General features: G+C 44.1%; 9 protein-coding genes across 9 annotated transcripts; 5 read left to right on the top strand and 4 right to left on the bottom strand.

Annotated features, from left to right (window-relative positions):
• Positions 1-34: 34 nt before the first annotated feature.
• JR316_0005043 (Eukaryotic translation initiation factor 3 subunit M) lies at positions 35-1,567 on the top strand (the record flags this gene model as incomplete). Its single annotated transcript, XM_047890807.1, has 7 exons — positions 35-91; positions 146-338; positions 391-535; positions 586-804; positions 854-1,116; positions 1,169-1,318; positions 1,368-1,567. The coding sequence occupies 7 exons, from the start codon at positions 35-37 to the stop codon at positions 1,565-1,567; spliced, it is 1,227 nt and encodes a 408-aa protein (XP_047750568.1).
• Positions 1,568-1,698: 131 nt separating this feature from the next.
• Positions 1,699-3,888, bottom strand: JR316_0005042 (UPF0652 protein; the record flags this gene model as incomplete). Its single annotated transcript, XM_047890806.1, has 6 exons — positions 1,699-1,727; positions 1,790-2,308; positions 2,367-2,856; positions 2,917-3,390; positions 3,443-3,609; positions 3,669-3,888. The coding sequence occupies 6 exons, from the start codon at positions 3,886-3,888 to the stop codon at positions 1,699-1,701; spliced, it is 1,899 nt and encodes a 632-aa protein (XP_047750567.1).
• Positions 3,889-4,269: 381 nt separating this feature from the next.
• Positions 4,270-5,757, bottom strand: JR316_0005041 (Vacuolar membrane protein; the record flags this gene model as incomplete). The annotated part of the gene is made up of 5 exons (XM_047890805.1): positions 4,270-4,954; positions 5,007-5,274; positions 5,327-5,450; positions 5,522-5,614; positions 5,671-5,757. 5 exons carry the CDS (start codon positions 5,755-5,757, stop codon positions 4,270-4,272), a joined length of 1,257 nt encoding a protein of 418 aa, XP_047750566.1.
• A 249-nt stretch (positions 5,758-6,006) lies between these two features.
• On the top strand, positions 6,007-8,907 carry JR316_0005040 (Vesicular-fusion protein sec18; the record flags this gene model as incomplete). The annotated part of the gene is made up of 9 exons (XM_047890804.1): positions 6,007-6,233; positions 6,292-6,414; positions 6,464-6,943; positions 6,997-7,154; positions 7,210-7,517; positions 7,572-8,039; positions 8,095-8,377; positions 8,431-8,510; positions 8,566-8,907. The coding sequence occupies 9 exons, from the start codon at positions 6,007-6,009 to the stop codon at positions 8,905-8,907; spliced, it is 2,469 nt and encodes an 822-aa protein (XP_047750565.1).
• Positions 8,908-9,653: 746 nt separating this feature from the next.
• JR316_0005039 (U3 small nucleolar ribonucleoprotein IMP4) lies at positions 9,654-10,824 on the top strand (the record flags this gene model as incomplete). The annotated part of the gene is made up of 5 exons (XM_047890803.1): positions 9,654-9,656; positions 9,713-10,066; positions 10,121-10,509; positions 10,558-10,628; positions 10,679-10,824. The coding sequence occupies 5 exons, from the start codon at positions 9,654-9,656 to the stop codon at positions 10,822-10,824; spliced, it is 963 nt and encodes a 320-aa protein (XP_047750564.1).
• A 99-nt stretch (positions 10,825-10,923) lies between these two features.
• Positions 10,924-12,728, bottom strand: JR316_0005038 (Aspartyl aminopeptidase; the record flags this gene model as incomplete). The annotated part of the gene is made up of 8 exons (XM_047890802.1): positions 10,924-11,116; positions 11,174-11,590; positions 11,641-11,727; positions 11,777-12,017; positions 12,076-12,280; positions 12,337-12,436; positions 12,484-12,545; positions 12,603-12,728. The coding sequence occupies 8 exons, from the start codon at positions 12,726-12,728 to the stop codon at positions 10,924-10,926; spliced, it is 1,431 nt and encodes a 476-aa protein (XP_047750563.1).
• A 157-nt stretch (positions 12,729-12,885) lies between these two features.
• JR316_0005037 (putative WD repeat-containing protein C3D6.12) lies at positions 12,886-16,502 on the top strand (the record flags this gene model as incomplete). Its single annotated transcript, XM_047890801.1, has 14 exons — positions 12,886-12,921; positions 12,972-13,082; positions 13,130-13,395; positions 13,462-13,774; positions 13,827-14,204; positions 14,261-14,441; positions 14,494-14,591; positions 14,642-14,839; positions 14,891-15,070; positions 15,120-15,338; positions 15,400-15,531; positions 15,583-16,041; positions 16,094-16,392; positions 16,493-16,502. The coding sequence occupies 14 exons, from the start codon at positions 12,886-12,888 to the stop codon at positions 16,500-16,502; spliced, it is 2,880 nt and encodes a 959-aa protein (XP_047750562.1).
• Positions 16,503-16,531: 29 nt separating this feature from the next.
• On the bottom strand, positions 16,532-17,443 carry JR316_0005036 (uncharacterized protein; the record flags this gene model as incomplete). The annotated part of the gene is made up of 5 exons (XM_047890800.1): positions 16,532-16,574; positions 16,630-16,801; positions 16,856-16,928; positions 16,981-17,041; positions 17,091-17,443. The coding sequence occupies 5 exons, from the start codon at positions 17,441-17,443 to the stop codon at positions 16,532-16,534; spliced, it is 702 nt and encodes a 233-aa protein (XP_047750561.1).
• A 549-nt stretch (positions 17,444-17,992) lies between these two features.
• Positions 17,993-21,537, top strand: JR316_0005035 (putative transcriptional regulatory protein C1F7.11c; the record flags this gene model as incomplete). Its single annotated transcript, XM_047890799.1, has 14 exons — positions 17,993-18,088; positions 18,138-18,160; positions 18,215-18,258; positions 18,307-18,367; positions 18,428-18,722; positions 18,843-19,221; positions 19,274-19,428; positions 19,484-19,522; positions 19,576-19,585; positions 19,651-19,742; positions 19,793-19,901; positions 19,961-20,435; positions 20,534-20,681; positions 20,734-21,537. 14 exons carry the CDS (start codon positions 17,993-17,995, stop codon positions 21,535-21,537), a joined length of 2,730 nt encoding a protein of 909 aa, XP_047750560.1.
• Positions 21,538-21,599: the final 62 nt, after the last annotated feature.

The raw sequence follows: 21,599 nt of genomic DNA, 5'->3' as shown, positions 1-21,599 counted from the left end.
TGGACACGCCCTCTCAGCGCGGACGCAAACAAAAATGGCCAACTCTACAGACTCGATATCGATATTTGCAGAGGGGACTTTCGAGGAACAGGTATCTGATGCCTCCTTATTATTCGCAAGCAAATTCTTGATAGTTATGCCATAGATCCTTGAACTACTCTCATATATCGCTCGAAATAGAAACGATGAAGATCGCACTGCATTTGTTGCGCCATTCCAGAACGCCTTGAAGTCAGGGGAAGGAAAAAAACCTATTGAAGAAGACGAGAACAGAAGAAAACTCATACTTTCAAAATTGCTAGTCGAGATTAGGGGATTGGGAGATGGTTCTGACAAAGGTATGCCCGATCTACTCACAACCAATTAATTTTAATAATCATCTTCCAACAGAAATCGAGGGCTTTTTCAACCTTGTCTTCGCCCATATTTTCTCTCTATATCCATTCGACTCCCCTGAAGTCAAGCAATACTTAGATGCCATACTCAATACCATTTCTGGTTCGCCTTCGGAACGCTTGTCTGTCAAATACCGCGTGTAAGCGTTTTTTCCACAACTTCATACTTTGCACGCTAACCATTACGAAGTCTTTCAAATCTCTTCAATTCACTTCCGAAATCATCCCCTCTTCGTTTATCTGTGTATCGTACTATTTTGCAGATTGCAACTTCGAAAGACAACCTCAACGCTTTGGAGCTCACCAAGTCTGATGTCCAAAAATGGTTGTCGGAATGGGAGATAACCAATGAAGAGAAATCTGTTTTCCTGAAAGCAATAGTCGATGCATATGTCCAAGCTGAGGAACTGTATGTTTCAATTGTGTTATTTTCCAATGAAATTGTAACACTTTGATAGAACTGTTGCCTACGAATACTCCCTCCAATACGTTCAAACTCTTGCCCCCTCTTCCGAAGAAGCTAAAGTTGCAGCATTGGATGTCATTGCAACTGCTCTGAGGCTCCCTGGCGTTTTCGACTTTGACCCCTTGTTCAAGTTGGATGCCGTCATCAACGTGAAGGATCATGAACTTTTCTCTCTTCTTCAAGTCTTCCTTAATGGAGGGCTGCCTGAATTTAACGCTTGGCAATCAAAGCACTCACCCATCCTAGAGAAATATCGTAAGTCATTCTTTATGTACTTTTTCTAAACTTTGTCCTTCATCGTTACTAGAAATTCCGACAATCGAATTGGAGCGCAAAATACGTCTACTTACATTGGCGTCGTTGGCTTTCAGCCATATTGGTCAAAATCTCTCGTATTCAAGAATCGCAGAAGGTCTTCAAGTTGATCTTTCAGAAGTCGAAAAATGGGTTATTGATGGTGTGTTTAACAATCTTCAAGTCGTTTTCTCCCTCTCAAAATATTCTAGTCATTCGTGCGGGACTTGTCTGGGGCAAGCTTTCGCAGACAACTCAAAGCCTTCATATCTCACGAGCCACTTCGCGTTCATTTGAGCGTGAGCAATGGCAAGCCTTAGAAAAACGACTCGTGGCATGGAAATCTGGACTAGCTGGTATTCTGGATGTTGTTGTCACTGCAAAAAGACAAGGAGGGCAGATCGCTGCTTGATTTGGTCGTGTATTACCAGTGTAACCTGTTTTTCTATGTCACTGTTCCATTGTCCCAACGTATCTTGTGCGGGATCTATCATACTACTTTTAAAATCAAGCACAACATGTGTGGCACCACTCCAATCTAATCTACCATTCCCCGTCGAAACCAATGAAACCTTGAAGACGACAGTAAGTACAAGCTAATAACATGATATCCAGCACAGAGACTACGGCTTACCCGAAAGTAAAAATATTGGAAAGTATCGTTTCTTTTCTAGAGAAGAGCACCAATTCCAGGCACTTGTCAAACGACCGTCTATACAGCTTCCTGCGTCAAAGAAATTATCGGCGCCAGATCCATCAAATCCGTGTCTGAAGAAGTCGCCTAATATTTCACGGATGCAATTATCAACAGATCCGAACTCAGCATCGATATACGAGTGTATAGCAGGTTTTGTCGACAATGTCGGGATCTGTGAAAGGGTGTTGCATATTGGTAAAAGGATACGATAAATCTGGGTATATTTGTCAATGAAGAGTAGAGCGTTCGGAACATTGTGGTCTCCCATATGAATGACACTTGATCCAATCCATGTTCCAACGCTTTTTTGGGCTTTATGCAGTATTGTATGCATCATTCGAGACGTTTTTGGAGCGGCCTGGACGCGATTAAGCCCTTGCCCTGTATCTCGCAAACGATAGGGGACATTTTCAGACAATAAGTCCTGCTCAGCCAACGACCACAGATGGAACATGTCTGATATGGAAAAAAGTGAGCGATATATATTGACATATAGGTTATTACTTGAACTTGCCATGCAAAATCTCGCGCCATAGGGTCAAGCTTTGTAGAACATATGCGTATTGCTTGCTGTGATCATGGGACAAGCGAGCACCCCCCTTCCCACTTCGAATTGCAAGGCTTGTATGTGGCTCCTTAGCTTGAGTAGGATGGAAATACTCTTTTAGATAGTTTATCATTCTTTCACAAGGATCGCGATTGGCACGCAAGAACGCATGATTGTCTCCAATTGAGTAAAGACATTGCTTGACCTTCTCCTGTGTAAGACCATTGCGCGCATAGCGACTTGAAAGAGTTTCAATAGCACGCTCCTTGTTCTTGATATCTTTCTGAATGTCGCGTCGAGGGCGACCTTCAGAATAGATTTCTTTTGTCGCAACTGTGATAAGGTCATCCCGAAGGAGGTCCGTAGCATCATGCTCTTCCAAGACAACATAAACAGTTTTGATTGGCATTACACAAGAAAAGTTCAACAGATCCTTGACCTCCGGCATTTGACTATCCTAAACACAATTTGCGAATGATGAGCACATACAACAAGAAGGGCAATGTGATAAAACTACCTGGAGCATATAAATCAGCTTTCCATATGTCGTCCGCATCTTGTCTGGATTCATGATTTTGTGGCGACGCCCGAGCTCAAAAACAGTCTGATAAAATTCGGCATTTGCTTGGAAATCGCGGTCGGTGAATAGCTCTTGACCTCGCTTATAATCGGCTGAGATCATCAAGCCTGACATGATAGCACAAAGCTCGCGGATTTGGAAGACAATCCTTTTGGCCTTTGAAAGTCCGAACCCTAGAGTATCAATTTTGTCCGTGTATTCAGACACCGTCAGAGCTGCCTCCAAAAGCCGGAGATATTTGCGCTCGGGAAGCGTTAATCGCAATGGAATGAACTTGGCTCGCTCCACAAACCATTCACCGACGTGGGCGCCGACAGCTGGCTGAGCACCCTGGACTTCAATGATCGTACTAGAGACACGTTCCCATTCTTCGTCGTCTGAATCCGCATTTTCTATACCATCTACTTTCATCTGGTAGAGACCGGTTAGATACACAACAAAGACCACACACTGGTTATCCTGCCTTTTCTGAAGGCTCAGACTCCTTAGTTGAACCTTTCATCTTCGCCTTTTTGATAGACAGAGGCTTCACAACATGTTGTTTTCTTGATCCTTTTCGATGCTGTGCAGCGTAGCAAACTTCGCAGTAGATATCGGTGCAAGTCTCGCATAACACCTCTGCAGGCTGATCTTAACATTTAAAAGTGATCATTAGCTTCTAAATATCCCTGATGGTTGAAAAATAATACCTTCACATTCAACACAAAAGCCATCTACGAGGGGCTTTTCTGCGTCTTCTTCGTCCCAGCCGGTGCCTGATTCGGTGCATTCTGTCCCAGGGTGTTCAATCTCGTCATGGTTTTCACTAAGAATATTTTGCAATGAAAAGGTGCCGTTAGTCGCTACGGGTAATGCACCATTGATACCGGTCGCTGGCTCTAGTCCTGGTGGCGGATGAGTTTCCGACATGGAAGTAAAGTGTGAACGTTGATAAGTTGTGAAATTTACCCAGTGACATCACCACGTGTGCAAAGTATTCTGCGCGGGTAATTTATTCTTCTCAGTCCGCACCCGATCAAATGACAGTAAATGGCGATGTTGATCCAGGTTGATCCTCAGTCTTCGTACGATGAATTGGTTTTTACCAAACAATATCTCCGCTTATTGACTGAACAAAACAATTAAACCTATCCCTACTGAAGAAACTACTTATTTAAGCTGACGGCATGTGTATATTAGTTTGCTTGCTAATAAAAAAGGAGTCGTGAAGGGGCATTTGATACTTAGGATGCGAAGAAAACAATGAAAACCTGCAAAGAAAAGAAAGAACAGATAAATCAAGTACAAAGATCAGGGATTCGTCCGTTTAGCTTGTGAATTACTCCACTCATGGGTCAAACTAATTTGCTTGTGATCGTTTGGTTGATCCCACTCGTTTGATTCGTCCCAAACATCCGGCCATTCACCACGATCCTGAATGTTCACTGAAGGTTCAACCGGAGGGCTTGGGGTAGCGGGTATAGTAGATTTGGTATGACTGGATGAATGTAAGACGTTTTTGGTGGAATGCAGCGGCAGGGGCGACAACGGTTGGCGTCGTTTCGACTTCTTCTGAAGATTCTTTGCTTCTCTCGGAACTTTGCTGCTAGTAGGTGCAGATGCATTGGATGAAAAACTACTTGAGAGACTCGGCGGATATTCGTGAACGTCTACAGTGTGCCGAGAAGAGCTTCCAGCTGATTTGCGTTCATCTGGCAGTGTAGTGGTAGTAGTTTCTGTGCCAAACGAAACGTTCTCGCGCGAGCCTCCAGATTCGAGAGAGGAAAGGGAATGGCGGGAAGTTCTTGTAGCATCTGCATTAAATCTTTCTGAATGTTCGTCGTCATCGTCCGCTGCATTAAACAAAGGTTCGCGGTCCTGATAATTGCCTTGCTCCACATCCAATGCTACCGAACCCGCGGCAGAGGCCTTGACGATAGAATCGATAAGCCAGAACTGAAGCACATTCATCAAAATGGGAAAAATTCCCATGACACTAAGGAAACCATGTTAGATATTTGAATGTTTACAGACGTGATGACCCTTACAACACAACTTGTAGACTGTCTCCATCGTCACTCCATGTCCAGCTTAACAGCCATTCTCCAGCCACATAAATGCCTGGAAAAAATATTAAAATAGTGATGACAACTACTTTCATGGTAGTCAAAGCGAGAACGTAGATGGCTGCTTGACGAGCCCAATATTCGAATGAAGGAGGGGTCCCATAAACACCCGACTCAAACCCCTTCATATGGAGCTTCTCCGTAAATAGATTGGTAAGGGCGTGAAGAGTCACGTAGATAAGAGCGACGCCTAGTTCGATACTTATGAAAATGTAGCTGGAAAAACGACCCTCTATACTCACCAAAGGTGGTGTCAATTAAGATATTGAGAAAATATGATACACAGGCATTTGAGGATGTATGACTTGAGACAAGGTCGGAAACGAGAAGATTGGCACCATGCACGAACGCTTGGCCCAATATCTGCTTCGAGACATCAAATAACCTGTGTAAGGAATGAGTGGCATGTTGGCGCATAATGTTAGAAGCTGAATCACTCGCCAGATTCTCCAGGGACGCTTTGGTGTCTCTCTATGCCTCTTATAAACGAGTGAAAGTATTACAAGAAGACCCATCAAGGCTTGCACAATCTAAACCTTCAACGTTAGTACAGGTTGGTTGACCATACCAAAGAAACGGATCGAACCAAAGCAGTAGGCCCCAAAAGCTGACATGACGGCTGGTCGACATCTGGTAATGTACTTGGAAGGGAGTCGTCATTAAGTACGGACATTTAATTAGGAGAATTGGTTATTGAGGTGATTCTGGATGAGCTGGTTAACGCTCGAGATCATGGATACGGAGTAAGCTCTGAGAACTTATGTCAGCATGACAAGAAGCGATCAATACTGCGCTCCCTTATACATTGAACACGATCACGACAGTCATACCTCTTCTTTGAACACGACTACAACTGCGCAACACTCATAAAGACCACTTATACCCACAAAATAAACCTTAGCCTTAATCAGCATATTTTCCAATGAGTTTTTTCAGATCATCAGGAAATACCAATACACCCCCTCCCAATCCGCCATATAATCGCATACCCCAGGCTACCGACGATTATACCCAGCGATCGGCGCGACGACCTCCACCTCCTTCCACTCAATTTTCGCCCCCTCCTAATGCGTATAATGACCCATCCAGCTCCCTGTTTGAAAAAGGGGGGTATTCAAGGAAGCCACCACCATCTCGTTCCGGAGGGAGGTATGTCCTGGCTGTTATCACTTGAAATGAGACTAAGGATTTGTATTTATTACGATAGTTACGGAGTTGCAGCTTCTCCAAGTGATGCACTGGCGTTAACCAATTGCCTGATTGTCCATCCGTCTGATTTCAACCCTGGAACTCATGTACTTGTGAACGGAAGTTATGCTTTGACCGTCCGGTACGCTGTCATAGCACACGAGCCTTCTATCAACTCATTAAAGAATCAGACATGATAACACTGGGAAGTTGCAGCCGGGAGTTATCGGTGCATCCGCCATGCAGCGCCAATGGATTGGATTGTCATTGACAGGGGACCAAGCATCTGTGGAACCATTGCCATCTCCACCTCATCCAGCTGCGCCTTCATTTCTTCAGTCTATCGATCTAGAAGTTGGATTTCTGCGCCGTGGCCATGAGATTGCCGAACAATTCTCGGCAGATGATATGGCAAAAAATTTTGTCAAGGCGTTTGGTGGAATTGTGATGTCAACAAATGAATTAGTTGTCTTCGAATATCATGGGCAAAATCTGAAGGCCACTGTCAAAGGAGTGTCTGTGCTGGATATAGCCGATGAACAACGGAAAGGCCCTATCACAAATCAACGTACACCAGGACACGAAAACATGGGAATTCTATTTGAAAAAACGGACGTTACTTTCATGAAAGCCCCAGATAGTTTGATCAAAATCAAGTCTAGTGCTAAAAAGTGCGCCTTCCTTGTATTATCTTATTAGGGAATTAATTCATTTACATATTCAGAGCCCCCGCCAACGCTATCCTAGCGCCTAGTTTCAAATTTGAGGATATGGGTATCGGCGGTCTCGATACGGAGTTCAGTGAAATATTCCGCAGGGCCTTCGCTTCTCGTGTATTTCCACCGGGACTGGTGGAAAAACTCGGAATCCAGCATGTCAAAGGTAAGGCGAAGTCAGGTCCCGCATTGCTAGGTTATTCATAACAATGACGTTACAGGTATCATTCTTCATGGTCCTCCTGGTACAGGGAAAACTTTAATTGCTAGACAAATTGGCAAGATGCTAAATGCTAGAGAGCCCAAAATTGTGAATGGTCCGGAAATATTAAGCAAATACGTTGGTGCCTCTGAAGAAAACATCCGAAAGCTCTTTGCGGATGCCGAGAAAGAATACAAGGAAAAGGGTGATGAAAGTGGCTTACATATCATTATATTTGATGAATTGGACGCCATCTTCAAACAACGTGGATCCACCAATAATGGCACAGGCGTTGGAGACACTGTTGTCAACCAGCTTCTTTCGAAGGCAAGCAGACAATCATCATCCTTTGTTGTGTTACTGGATGCTTATCTATTTTAGATGGACGGTGTGGATCAATTAAACAACATTCTGATTATTGGTATGACCAATCGTCTCGACATGATCGATGAAGCTCTCCTTCGGCCAGGTCGTCTTGAAGTTCATATGGAAATATCTTTGCCAGATGAACACGGTCGTTATCAGATTTTGAACATTCATACCGCAAAAATGAGGAGCAATGGAGTTATGGACACAGATGTTAATTTATTGGAACTTGCGCAGCAGACGAAAAATTTCTCCGGCGCGGAGATTGGAGGCTTGATAAAGAGCGCGACCAGTTTTGCTTTCAACCGCCATGTGAAGGTCGGTACAATGGCAGGTATATCTGATGATGTGGAAAACTTGCGTGTCAACAGGGACGATTTCATGAGAGCGCTTGATGAGGTCCACCCTGCATTCGGTGTTTCTGAAGAAGAGCTTCAACAAGTCATTCAAAATGGCATTATTCATTACGATCCTGTTGTTGATGTAAGTGGGCTTCTCCCCGTAATGCCTTCCATTCCATAACCTATCATTGTTTCAGGAACTTCTGAAATCTGGGTTGCTTTTCGTAGAACAAGTGCGATCATCTTCAAGGACCCCTCTCGTTAGCATATTACTTCACGGTCCTCCTGGCTCAGGAAAAACGGCCTTAGGAGCTTCGATTGCTCAGGCTTCGGAATATCCGTTCATCAAACTCATCTCCCCAGATAATATGGTCGGATTCTCAGAATCTCAGAAAGTTACTGCCATCACAAAAGTGTTCTCCGACAGTTACAAGAGTCCTCTAAGCGTAGTCGTGGTCGATAATATCGAGCGTTTAATTGGTGAGAACAGTTGTGTCAAAACTTAAGCTGCGAGTGAATGTTGATCGATGTAGATTGGACACCCATGGGTGCAAGATTCTCAAACGCAATACTTCAAACTCTATTGGTACTTTTTAACCGACGTCCTCCCAAAGTTTGTAGCCATATATTTTTTACTGCAAACAATTTTATTAATGCAGACATGTTAGGGCCGCCGTCTCCTGATCATTGCTACCTCATCATTAAGACCGATTCTTTCCGATCTTGGGTTGTCAGAAACCTTCGATTCGGAACTTCGTGTTCCTCCTGTCTCGTCTCTTCGTGCATTGGAGCATGTGGTTCATGAAGTGGAATTATTCCCTTCAGAGCAACATCAGAGGAGAGCAATGAGGATGTTGGAAGATGCTGGATTTGGAGGTAGAGATGATCTTGAGCCAAAATTGCAAATTGGTATCAAGAAGCTTTTGAGCATCATTGAAATGGCTCGACAGGAACCTGAGAGCGTTGCTGAGCGACTCACAAGTGCATTATTAGAACTCAGAGGTGCATAGATCGTCTCTGTCAGAGTACTACTTTTAACTTTGGCCCCCGTAAAATCCATGGGATCTGTGGTCCATTTGATTGACTACTTTAACTTATTAATTCAGTTTCGGTGGATCAAAAATTCTATTTCAATATACAAAACATATAGCCAATGCGTTGCACATTTGCACATACGAGTCGGTACCAGCATTGGAATTATTGTGCAACGGTAAGCGCTGGTAAGTGGTTCGTCCCCTGCTTAGCACCCTCCAGAGCGTATCATAGTCGTAGCGACACCGAGCCTTCCCTCCCCTGAACCTCCTCCGTCTTTTGACAAGGAATCAGTTCCCGACTCTGAAGATGAGGACCCAGATCTTGACTTGTTCCATTGAATTTCTTTATCCTTGGTATACTTACGACACCAAAAATACCGATACCCAAACATATATTGGTACTTGCAGGCTACAGCTGGTCCCTTAGATGGCATACAAATCCCGAAATTTAGTACAAATTAGGTACATTAGCGCAGGGAAGTGGTTAATGTTCACACATTCGCCTTACCACTTCTATTGCTTGTTGCACGATAATAAACAAATTACAAAACTGGGGGGTTTTCCAAGGGCCTCCACCGCCGTTTAGTTTTGTGCTTGAACTCCGTCCTTGCAATCCGGCATTACCGGTCCGTAAATGGATGTGACAATTATGTCACGTCCCAAAGTCCTTGATCAAATTGTTAACAGACATTATTCTTTCACTTGCACCGAAACTTATTATCATGGTATGTTTTTACGTGCTTTAAAGGCTTTTGCTTCGTTTTAAAGCATTACTTTGCAGCTCAGAAGACAAATCCGAGAACGTCGGCAATATGTATACGCAAAATCACTGGAGGCCCAGGAACGGCAAACATATGAACGAAAACAGCAACTGAAGGAAAGTCTAGCCAGTGGAAAGGCCTTGCCGACGGAACTGAAGAAGAGTGCAAAGAGTCTGGGGAAAGATCTTATGTTCGACGAGGCTCAGGCTGGTGCATCGCTTTCCCGTCTTCTGTTGTTAGCACTCTTAACACAGTCTCGTACAGAACCAACAACTCACATCGACAACGAGTACTCTCGCGCTGGTGTGCAGGATCCCAAAATTGTTATAACAACTTCAAGAGATCCCAGCTCAAAACTTCTTCAGTTTTCCAAGGTGAGCCTTGAGGTTTGATGGTTTATCTCGTAGTTCAACAATTATGAGTTTTAGGAACTGAGGCTTGTTTTTCCCAATTCGCATCGAATCAACCGAGGAAACTATGTTGTGAAAGAGCTGGCAGATGCTTGCAGAGCCAACGACGTCTCAGACCTCATTGTCGTTCATGAGCATCGTGGAATACCAGACGCCCTCATAGTATCGCACTTCCCTCATGGCCCAACTGTCTACTTCACCCTCAACAATGTCGCTTTACGACATGATATCAGCACATATAAAAACACGACGGTCTCTGAACAATACCCGCATCTTATATTTGAAAACTTTAGTTCTACCCTCGGCGAACGTATCCGCGATGTTCTAAAGTTTCTCTTCCCAGTCCCCAAGGAAGACAGCAAGCGAGTCATGACTTTTGCAAACCAAGACGATTTTGTTTCTTTTCGGTGTGCAATCTTATGTCCTATCACATTCAGCTCGTTAACGACATATAGGCATCACGTTTTCGTCAAAACTGGACGTGAAGTGCAATTAGCAGAAGTCGGGCCTCGATTTGACATGAGACGTGCGTTCTGTTGCTGGTCTTCATTCAAATATTTCTGATTATCCAAGCAGCGTATGAAATTCGGCAAGGAACTATTGAGCAAACAGAGGCAGAGCGAGAATGGGTACTCAGTCACTATACGCGTACTGCAAAGAAACGCAGTGTTCTTTCAGACTCTCGATTCTCAGAACCACCTACAAAGAAAGTGAGACGGTGATATATTTTTGCAGCATTCAAGGTTTTTCCCATGTCAAAAGTATAGTATTTGTGTAACTTGTTGTATTCATATCTAATCCGGTATTTGGATATTCTCACTTCAGTCCATAGTCAAAGTGGCATCCAGGGTGCTGAACCCTTCAAAGAATGCGGAGAACAAATCGATGGCACTCTGTACGTCATTGGATCCTGCTGTCTCTCGGATAGAATGCATAGACAGCATGGCATTTCCAACATCGACTGTGCGGATACCAATCTTGGATAGCATTGGCCCAACTGTAGAACCACAGGGTCTGTGAATGTAAGAGCAATTAGAGAAAATGCGTTTAGGAAAGAAAAAAAACAGTCACATGTCATTGCGAACTTCAAATTCTTGCACTTTTCCGCCTTTTCGTTCGACAAGTTGCTTGACGATAAAGGTCGAAATTGCGTCAGTGGCATACCTTTGCTTCGCATTTGTCTTGATGACGATTCCTCCGTTCATAACTGGCTTATGGTTTTCTTCATGCTTTGAATAATAGTTAGGGTGCACGGCATGACCCATGTCGGCTGAAATGAGGAATGAGTGTGTAATAGATTGTGCCAAAGAACCAGGGGTTGGCGAAAGTCGGTTAAGGAGAGAAGGTATAAGGCTGGATTCCGCCCCAGAAGTTGAGACACTTCCGATTTCCTCGTGGTTAAAAAGAGCTATACAGTTCACATTTCCTTCCAGTGTAGGGAAGTACTGTGAATTAGCACTGTCAGCCAAGGCTTCAACAGCGCAGAAGCTGAAATAATGGTCAAGTCTTAAAAACATCGAGGAGTACGTGTATCTTACGAAGATACAAGGTTATCCATTCGAGGACTGAATATGAATTCATTGTTGATCCCCCCTAGGGTTGCAAGCTGAGTGTCGTACAGAGAACTAGTTTTATTTGTTAAAGAGTGATAAACCAACAGAGGGTGAATCTCACAGTTCAAAATCGTGAATTTTCTCCGGGGCAACTGACAACTCTTTTCCAAGAAGGGACAAAAGAGCAGGGTGGTGGTTCTCTTGAATACTAGAAGCTGCTTTGACAGAAGGTTTTTGTTCTTGACCAGAGGCTGGATCTGATTTGGCCGGTGCCGAGTTGAATTGTGATTCTATTAAACCGAGGATAGGGACGAATTCAGTCTCTTGGTTAAATTTAAAGTTATCATTGACATTTCTGTCCACTGTTAATGCATAATTTAGTTAGTACGAAATCCAGTCAGTAGGAAGTTCGTCGCATACGATGAATTGCAAGAGTGGGAATACGCAAAATTGGGCGATCAACTTTAACGAGCTTGGAAGTGAAGTTTCCGTCACTATCGGATACAACAACTCTCCCGGCCACAGATAGATCGCGGTCAAGCCACGAATGCCAAATTCCGCCCCCATAGGTTTCGACTCCTACTTGAAGATATGGTGATTTGGTACGTTTTGAGATGGGACGGATCTGGGAAATAGTTGATTATGGATAATATATATTTCATCACAGTAGTAATACCATACCTTCAAGTTTGGGCTGTCGACGTGTGTAGCAACAATACTAAGTCCAGCCCCTTGTTTCCACTTTTGAGGCAATGTAAAGGCGATCAGTGCTGACTGGTTCCTGCACGCTGGTAAGCAATGCGTTATGTCGATATAGAGAGTTAAAACCTAGTAAAGTAATATTTCCCTCCTGGTTGGATGGTCTTTTCCCATTCATCTTTCTCTCTGATCTTCACACAATTTTGTGAGTGTCTGATGAAAGTGATAGGTGTCGGAGTCTATTATACCTTTTGGAAACCAGCATTTTCTAATCGGATAGATGCGTTATAAACAGCATGAAAAGGTGTAGGAGAGGCGTTCACAAAATCAAGAAAGCGAGTGGCGGCTTTTGGACCGGCTGGGTACAACATCATGGTCATGAAGAGTGATGAGTACGAAAGTGATCTACGGGAACAAGTTGATCGAGCGAGATCAGGCATCACGTGCAGTGCTATTTCGGGCACAGATGATATTCAAAACTTTTAATTTCTTCCGACGTCCAGAGCGTTGCAGCCACTCTTGCTCGAATTAATGGTCCAGAGTTATCTCAAGCACGGTCCCACACAGGTGCATACAGCATTTTCAGTGTCTGGAATACCGACTCATTTTCATTTTAGGCGTTTGGAGTTGTCTGTAGTTCGTCTTCCAATTCAGTTTTCGATGGCAAATTGGCATATGTACCTGCATTGGAAGATGTCCTTGTGTGGGATGTAAAAAAGGGCCAGATGGCAAGTCATCAGTCTTTAGTTGGCACTAAGTCGCTGAGTTCAAATAGCTATCTATGTGGCATGAAACAGGACATAGAGAGGAAGTCACTTGCATAGTCCAATCCCCTCAGCCAGATTCGTTCGCGGTCGGATACGCTGATGGTTCTATTAGATTGTGGAGTGCGTCGACTGCTTCTGTATTAACAACGTTCAACGGCCACAAAAAATCTGTTACTTCTCTTGCATTTGATAAAACTGGAACTCGTCTCGCCTCTGGGTCACAAGATACAGACATCATTTTGTGGGACGTCGTTGGGGAGGCTGGTTTATACCGGTGCGTATGTTTTTTCAAAGAAAACAAAGTGACTTAAATGTTTAACGCGGCTAAAAATTATCATAGACTTCGTGGTCATCGCGATCAGATCACCGCCATTCAATTTCTTTCCACCTCTGAGGACCAACCATCTACATCTACATCTACAGCGCCTGCCCTCCTTGTCACTGCTTCGAAAGATACTTTTATGAAACTTTGGGACTTGACTACTCAACATTGCGTTCAAACTGTTGTTGCACATCGCTCTGAAATTTGGTCATTAGCAATCAATCAAGAACAAAACCTCATTTTCACTGGTAGCGGTGAGGGAGAACTCAAAGTCTGGAAATTTGACCGCGAAGCTTTGGCAAAAGGCCTTAAAGAAACCGAAACTGGAGAGGTTGGCTAATTTTCTTTTGTGTGATATATATCTCTAACTGCTGGCAACTTAGGTCGCAAAGATGATAGAACCTGTGTCAAGTCTTCCTCTTGCTTCGAAGCACAGGGTTTCACAAATTCAATTTCATCCTGTTCAACCATATTTTGCGGTTCAATCCCATGATCGGTCTGTCGAAATCTTCCGTATCCGAACAGCAGGCGAAGTTAGAAAAAAGCAGGCCCGAAGGAAGAGGCGTTTGGAAGAGAAGAAGCGTCAAGAAATGACCAAGGTCGATGGTGTTAAAATGAATGCGGAAGATAACAATGAGGGTGTGGATATGGAGAGCAACATAGTGGATTTCATCACCCCCCACCTTGTTGTACGGGCAAGTGGCAAAATCCGGTCATTTGACTTTCGATCAATTCAGTCATCGTCCAAGGGTGTCGCCCAGGCAAGTTCCACCTCAATCACAATATCAATCTGTACTTAGCTAGGATGTTTTTTTAGATCCTTGTTGCATTGTCTTCAAATGCTTTGGAAGTTTACAATATACCACATCCAACCAAATCAAAAGACGAACCTCCAGAAGCTACCCGCAACTTTGTTGTGGATCTTCCGGGACATAGAGCAGATGTTAGAACGCTGTGCCTTAGCTCTGACGATCAGATACTGGCCTCGGGATCCAATGGTTGGTGTTCGGCACTAGCTTGTCCTTTGTTTATCTCAACATTTTCTTCAAGGTTCGGTAAAAATTTGGAACATGAAAACGACACAGTGTATACGCACTATAGAGTGTGGATATGCTATCTGTAGCACATTCCTGCCTGGGGACCGACATGTTGGTTGCATGTTAATCACGTTTGTTTGCAGTTCTAATCAGACGTTTAGATTGCTGTTGGGACTAAGTCTGGAGAAATTCTCATCTACGATATTGCATCGTCGACTCTCATTGAAACCATAAAAGCTCATACCGCAACTGTTTGGTCCATGCACGTACGCTCAGACGGTGAAGCTCTTGTTACTGGGAGCGCGGATAAGGATGTCAAATTTTGGTCAATAGAACAGAAAGATGCTACCGAAGAAAGCGTCGGTATCTTTCTTTGATTCGATCTTACTGTTCTTACTTTTTGTGCACAGGTACAAAGTGGAAAGCTTCTTTCTTTGACACACATACGCACGTTGAAAATGGCGGATGATGTGCTAGCTGTCCGTTATAGTCCCAACAGCAAGTTCTTGGCTGTTGCTCTTTTGGATTCAACCGTGAAGGTGTTCTATCAAGACAGCTTGAAATTTTTTTTGTCTTTATACGGACACAAGGTTCGTAGATCATTCTGGTTCTATAACAAGCCTGATATAATGTCTACAGTTGCCAGTACTTTCCATGGACATATCAGATGATTCCAAGTTGATTGTGACCTGTTCTGCAGACAAGAATGTGAAAATCTGGGGCCTGGACTTCGGAGACTGCCACAAATCCATCTTTGCACATGAGGAAAGTGTGATGCAAGTTGCGTTTGAAAAAAATTCACACTACTTTTGGACCGTTGGAAAGGACAAACTACTCAAGTATTGGGATGGTGACAAGGTTGGTGATCACACTAACACACTAAGCGACCGAATACCTTCTCTAAGGGCCATTTATCTAGTTCGAGGGAATCCAAAAGCTCGAAGGCCACCATGGTGAGATATGGGCACTAACCCTCAGTCATCACGGTAATTTTGTCGTCACTGGATCACACGATAAATCCATTCGAGTTTGGGAAAAGCTTGACGAACCGGTGGGTTACATATAGAGCAATATGCTGAATAATACTAATCGATGCAATTAGTTGTTCCTTGAAGAAGAACGGGAAAAAGAGCTCGAAAAGCTCTACGAAAGCGGGATTGCTGATGCACTGAATCGTGTGGATGGGCCGGTTGGGAGCGGCGTTGAGGGAGACACAGCCAACGGTTCTATGGAAGCCGAAGCCTCGGCGGTATCGAAACAAACTACTGAAACCCTCATGGCAGGAGAAAAGATCATGGAAGCCATTGAACTCGCAGATACTGAGCGTGAAACGTTCAGAGAATATGAACAAGCCATGGCGAAACTGTCGGAAGACGACGCAATGCGTATGCAACCTCCAGCTAGAAATCCATTGCTAGCGGCGTACGATCTGGAACCTGAAGCATACGTTTTAAGAGTTGTCGAAAAGGTTCCCAGCACCGCATTGCAGGATGCTCTCCTTGTTCTACCTTTTGACAAGGTTGTGTCACTTATGGTGTACTTAAACATCTGGGCACAAAAAGTAAATCTCTCCAGATCCACTTTCAATAAAATACTGAATCATCTTTTTTCAGGGTTGGAACATTACGTTGGTATCACGAATTATTTTCTTCCTCCTCAAAACCCATCATCATCAAATTGTTGCCAACCGCATTATGAGAACAACATTAATCCCTCTTCGAACACATTTGCGCCTTGCTCTGCAAAAGCAGAAGGACGTAATCAGCTATAATCTAGCTGCATTACATTTTATTCGACGCAAAAATGACTCGGAACGGACCGCTCAATTCTATGAAGAAGAAAATATGGACGAAGAAAAAGTAAAAGCTATGATTGCCGAGGGTAAAAAGCGCAAGAGAGTCAATCTCAAGGCGTAAGTAGTATAGGCGAGTAGGGGGTCTGCTTATACAGTACTAGGTAAATACAAAACTAAATCTTTTCCTTAACACGAGTTCAATTCTAACTATTTGCAGTTTCTCTTAGTGATTGATAAATTTTTTGAATGGTAAGATTCAATCTTTGTCGTCCACTTTGGGGCCCCAGAGTTTTTCATACCTGACAGAGCGGACCCTGAGTTGAAGGGTTGAATTCGACAATTTAACCTACTCACCATCCTTCTGGTTCAGTAGCTGCCCTCAATTGCACTGTCAAAATGCCTTCGTCAAAATTGGCAAGTTGCCCGAATGCAGCTTTTGTTAAATCCACGTGTTTGGAACCAGCTGCACATCCAGCGCAGGTATCTACCACCCGCACAAAAACACACTTCTTGGACGTTTTGCAGACTGAGAAAAACGATATTACTGCTAGTTGAAACAGTGGTTGAATTTTCGACTCACGTTCTAAAAATTTGAAACACTTTGGGCGAGTTGTCCATCCTTCCATGGTCAACGCACATGCGAACGATTCATCCTAAATGACGATCAGCGGTTATTGCACTTGTGATGTATAGAGAGAGGCTTACAGTTGGTGCCCATTTCCCGTTTGCCCAACAACTGGGATTCTCTAAATCGTGGCCAGTGTACCTGCATCCACTATTAGCATTATGAATGACACACAAACCACTTCCAATACCATGTAATTGTTACGGGTTCGGGTTTTCCAAAACCTTTTAATCCTTGGAAAACGCCTTTGACGACATTACTTATTGTCGTGCCTAAACCCGACTTGGGATGTGCGGTCGATTTCTTGTCAGAGATTGAATGGCTGCGATCACCATTACTGGTATTGCGCCTATACTTGTATTCCAAATTGGTGACATTAACGCTCTGCCACCCGTCCCGCGGATCAAAGGAATAATTGTCTCCCAGGGAGTGAGCTCTACTGTATCTGCTTTCTGATAAGGCTGCTCTTGCAGATGTGGCTTGGCCGGCAAATGCTAGTATGGGTGCAAAGAAAAAGGCTACAGTCACTCGTAGAGGCCTCATGATACTGTCAGCGAAATTTGGATCAAGGCGGGCACAGAGAGGTATTATGAAGACTGAGTGAGATTGAGAAGAAACGGCTGTGTGTTATTTGGGAGAGTGGGTCCCGAGGATATTCCAAGAATAGAACACATTGATCGCGCAAGATACAAATAGCGCTCGCCGTCCAAAGTCGCCAGGTTGCCGAAAGAGCAGCATGCTGGCTTCATCTCTGTGCCGCCTTAAATTTCAATGGCTCTGCCGTGCGCATTTTAATGAGCTATATGTTCGCAGAAGGGTGACTCTATATCTACTCAACCACCGACTATCAGCGTATCTGGCGCTTGAGCCTTGATAGCTGGTCTCGAGATCATGATTGAGAGCAAATTGAGAGTGCATATTTGGATTAGATCACCTGCATAGATCGGCATTTGAAATCATTGCCGAGGCGTTAGATTGCCTCCATCCGGTCGGTCCGGGTTCACTTGCAGGGGCCTTTCTTTTTCGTCCATGTAGACAACACTGGACAACAACGGCTTGACTTCCTTCACATACCATCCTTTCGCATCCGGCATGCCTGTGGATCCCTCTCATAATCCTTTGACCCGAAGAACCAACAGAAAACTCACCAGCGATGAGGAGATTGATTCTAGAAGGGCACGAGGGGAGGTGTGTTTTACACTGAATTCTTCATTATTCTTTATTAATCGTCTCATAGATTTCATGCGCAGAGTGTCGACGGTAAGAATATGCTTATATGCTTTCTTTTCTTCCATTGATTACGTTTATACTTAGGCTAAAACTTAAATGTGACAAAAAATTACCTTGCAGTTCTTGTGGTATGTGTTTTGCATTAATCATCGATACCTGGACCTCATTCGCTCCAGTGCGCCGGGGATGTCCTTCCATATGTCCCAATGGCAGCTTATCCACCGGACAAGGGACGAGGTATGTTTTTACAGCTTGAGATCTGGCGTTGACGCTAATTTGCTTTTCATTACCCATGAGATTCGTCCTGGCTGATACTTCACAGTTACATACGAAAATAGCTGATATGGGGCAACGAATCCGCCAACTCGAAGACGCATTAGCTATTTTCCAGTCAGGCGTATCTAATGAGCCTCATCCTCTTCTGAGAGAAGAATTGTTATCCATTAAATTTGGTCCGGAGAAAGGACACGTTCCGGAGAAGGAAGCCCCCGTTCGTAAAGATTCCATCGAGCCTCCCATCGATGCTTTCGGCACTATGACAATAGGCGAAAGCGGGGAAGGAAAATATTTTGGCCCTTCTGCAGGTTCAGAGGTGCGTCTTTCGTTGTATCTAGGAACTCAAAAATACTCATGAAGCCCTCGAAGACGTTATTTTTGGTGCGTACTGTCAGTATCCGCGGGTTAACTGTATGGTACTGAATTTGATTTGTAGGCAGGTGCCGACCTTGAACAACTCGAAACTGGTGTAGAAGACGAGACCTATATTCCTATATCCCGAGAGATTGCTCGCCTGTCTGCATCGTTCCCATTCGGCGCTCAGGACAACATCGACAAACCCCTGGATTTTATGTTGGAACACCTACCTCCAGAACCACGTGCGTGGTCTCTATGCGAAACGTACATGGAGCAGGCTACATGGGCCTTTCGACCTATTCGACGAGACGAACTGATCGACGACATGCTATCCCCGGTATATAAGGTTGTCAAAGATAGAAGTCTACTCTCAACAAGCCCAGTATCAGCCCACAAACTTGCAGCGTTGTATTTTGTTTTCTCAGCGGGCGCACTTGTTGACCTCACCCTCGAACCATGTAGGTAAGTAACATTGTAAAAAAGATTCATCTTTCGCATGTTTAATGGTAGATAGTCAAGAGGCAGAAACGTACTATCATCTAGGCCGCGCTTGTCTATCACTCCGCTCTGTGCTTGACTCCCCTGAGATATCAACCGTCCAAGCGATCCTTCTCATGGCATTCTACCATGCTAATGCGGGGAACAGATACACCATGGATAGTGCTGTGAGTTCGTCTTCGATGCTCTATCCATGATCGTCTTGCTCAGAATGGTATACAGTGGGCGCTGACGTCCCTTGGCGCAAAGCTAGCCCAAGGCGTAAGCTATTTTCTTGCATCAACCTTGTGAAGTACTGACTTGTTTAACCATAGTTGGGGCTTCGTGAGTAACTTGGCCCATGAATATTCAGGTTGTCTCAAACAATAACATGGTAAACAAATACATAGATCGAGACAGTTCTAGATGGCAGATGGATCCCAAGATTGTGCAACGCCGACGAGGACTCTTCTGGGAATTGTTTTCCCATGAACTCTTTTATGTACGTCAAATGTCCGCTTTGTTTGTTCAGTTATTGAATGAGTCTGGCAGAGTTTTGCTTTGGGTAGGCCCCCGTCTATTCGTCTCTCATACGTAGACTGTGAGTTCCCGGATGATGATGAAGCTACCTTGGATGCTCAGGGCAACACGTTGGTGGGATGTAAGTCACATGTATGCTTACTTTGTTTCGGTACCTCTATTGCTTACCATTGGTTATAGTGATGCGTTGGAAATATGAATTCTCCAAGGAGATTTTTGCTTCCGTCATCGAGCTGTCTTTGACTGCGCAAGCCCCTCAATATTCAACGATCCTTGAGCTCGATAGGAAACTTCGCGAGAAGACGTTTTTCCCTCACTTGAACGCTTTCATAAGCCCGGAAGATGAGGAGATAACCCCCTCAGTATACATGAAACGTTGCCTCCTTGGCCAGTATCGTTCCATCAGTAAGCATTACTTCAATACTTGTTTACTCCAGCTGCTTATATTAAACGCCAAAGCCTTATTATATTTGCATCGAAGTTTTTTCGCTCAAGCGATGCTCGATCACCCTGTCAATCCTTTACAAAGCCCGTACTCTCCTTCATTCCTTGCTGCCTATCGATGCGCTTCTGGTGTTATAAAGTCCAGTTTGAATCATTATGACAGATTTCCCGAGTTGTGTGGAAGATGGTGGGGCATCTGGACACATTGTGAGTGCCTTTACATCATACGCCGTTATTGTTGCTGAATTTGTGGGCGCAGTGTTTTCTGCCGCAGTTCGTGTTATATATCAATTTTTGTTTTTATCCAAGGTTAATGTGGAAACAGATAATCGTCGGTTGCATCGTAACCCGATCGCCTTCCTCATCCATGGCTGCAAGTGCATTCATCGAATTGGGCCTGGCATGTGATCTTTTTGAGAAAGGAGCCACACATTCTCGTCGAGCACGCAGTGGTTTGGTGCGAATCAACAAAATTATAGATGACTACATGCTGACTAAGACTTATAAAGGCTATTCTTTACAAAATGCGCGAAAAGGCCTTCCAGGTATACTCGCAATTCCGATCTGGGAACATTGCTCCAAACAGAACGCTTTCAGTTGGAAAACCGGATTACGGAGACGATGAATTAGCATTGTTCGGTGGCCAAACACGAGTACTCGTCAGCAAACTGCTGAGTAAATACATGAAAACCAGGAAGCAATCTCAATCATCATCCTCGTCGGCCCCTGCCTCCTCTGTCTCAAGTCCTTCTTCTGAAGAATCCAGAGTCACACCTTCAGTAGACCTCAGTCGGGAGGTTCATCCTTCATTGGTTGAATATCTTGCAATGTACCCTCCTTCGAATGCGCCATCTCGACATTCTCCCGGCAACGATGGCTCAGTCAATAACCTTGCTTCGAACCCCAATATCAACCCTGCTTCTTCTACCTCCATCGATCAATCGGCATACCGAAGCACCTCCAACTCCGTCGATCAGTCATCGTATCAAAGTTGGCACCCCCCTTCTTTGTTTACGCCTCTCGCCCCGGAAACCTTTACAAATATCGCCTCTGAATTTCAACCTTTTACGAGTACCAACCAGTTCGATCTAAATCGACATGCACCACCAGTAGAAACTAAAGCGGGCCCTACAGATACCTCTTTGGTTGACCTTGGAATGATGATGACAGGAGAATCTGGAATAGATGAGCAGTGGATGTCATTCATGCGTGATTCTGGTTTCTTGCAAGCGGATTCTAGTGGTCATCCAGTATATACCACATCGCCCCCGACATATAACAGTAGTGCACCTACTAATCTATATCAGTTATGAAATGAATTTGACAGGGTTTCCACGTGTAATATTTGTACAATATAAGTATAATTATTATTCAA

This window comes from Psilocybe cubensis, chromosome 4 (assembly GCF_017499595.1).
Source record: "Psilocybe cubensis strain MGC-MH-2018 chromosome 4, whole genome shotgun sequence".
Lineage (NCBI taxonomy): Eukaryota > Fungi > Basidiomycota > Agaricomycetes > Agaricales > Agrocybaceae > Psilocybe > Psilocybe cubensis.
This window is presented reverse-complemented; position numbering and strand designations above follow the sequence as displayed.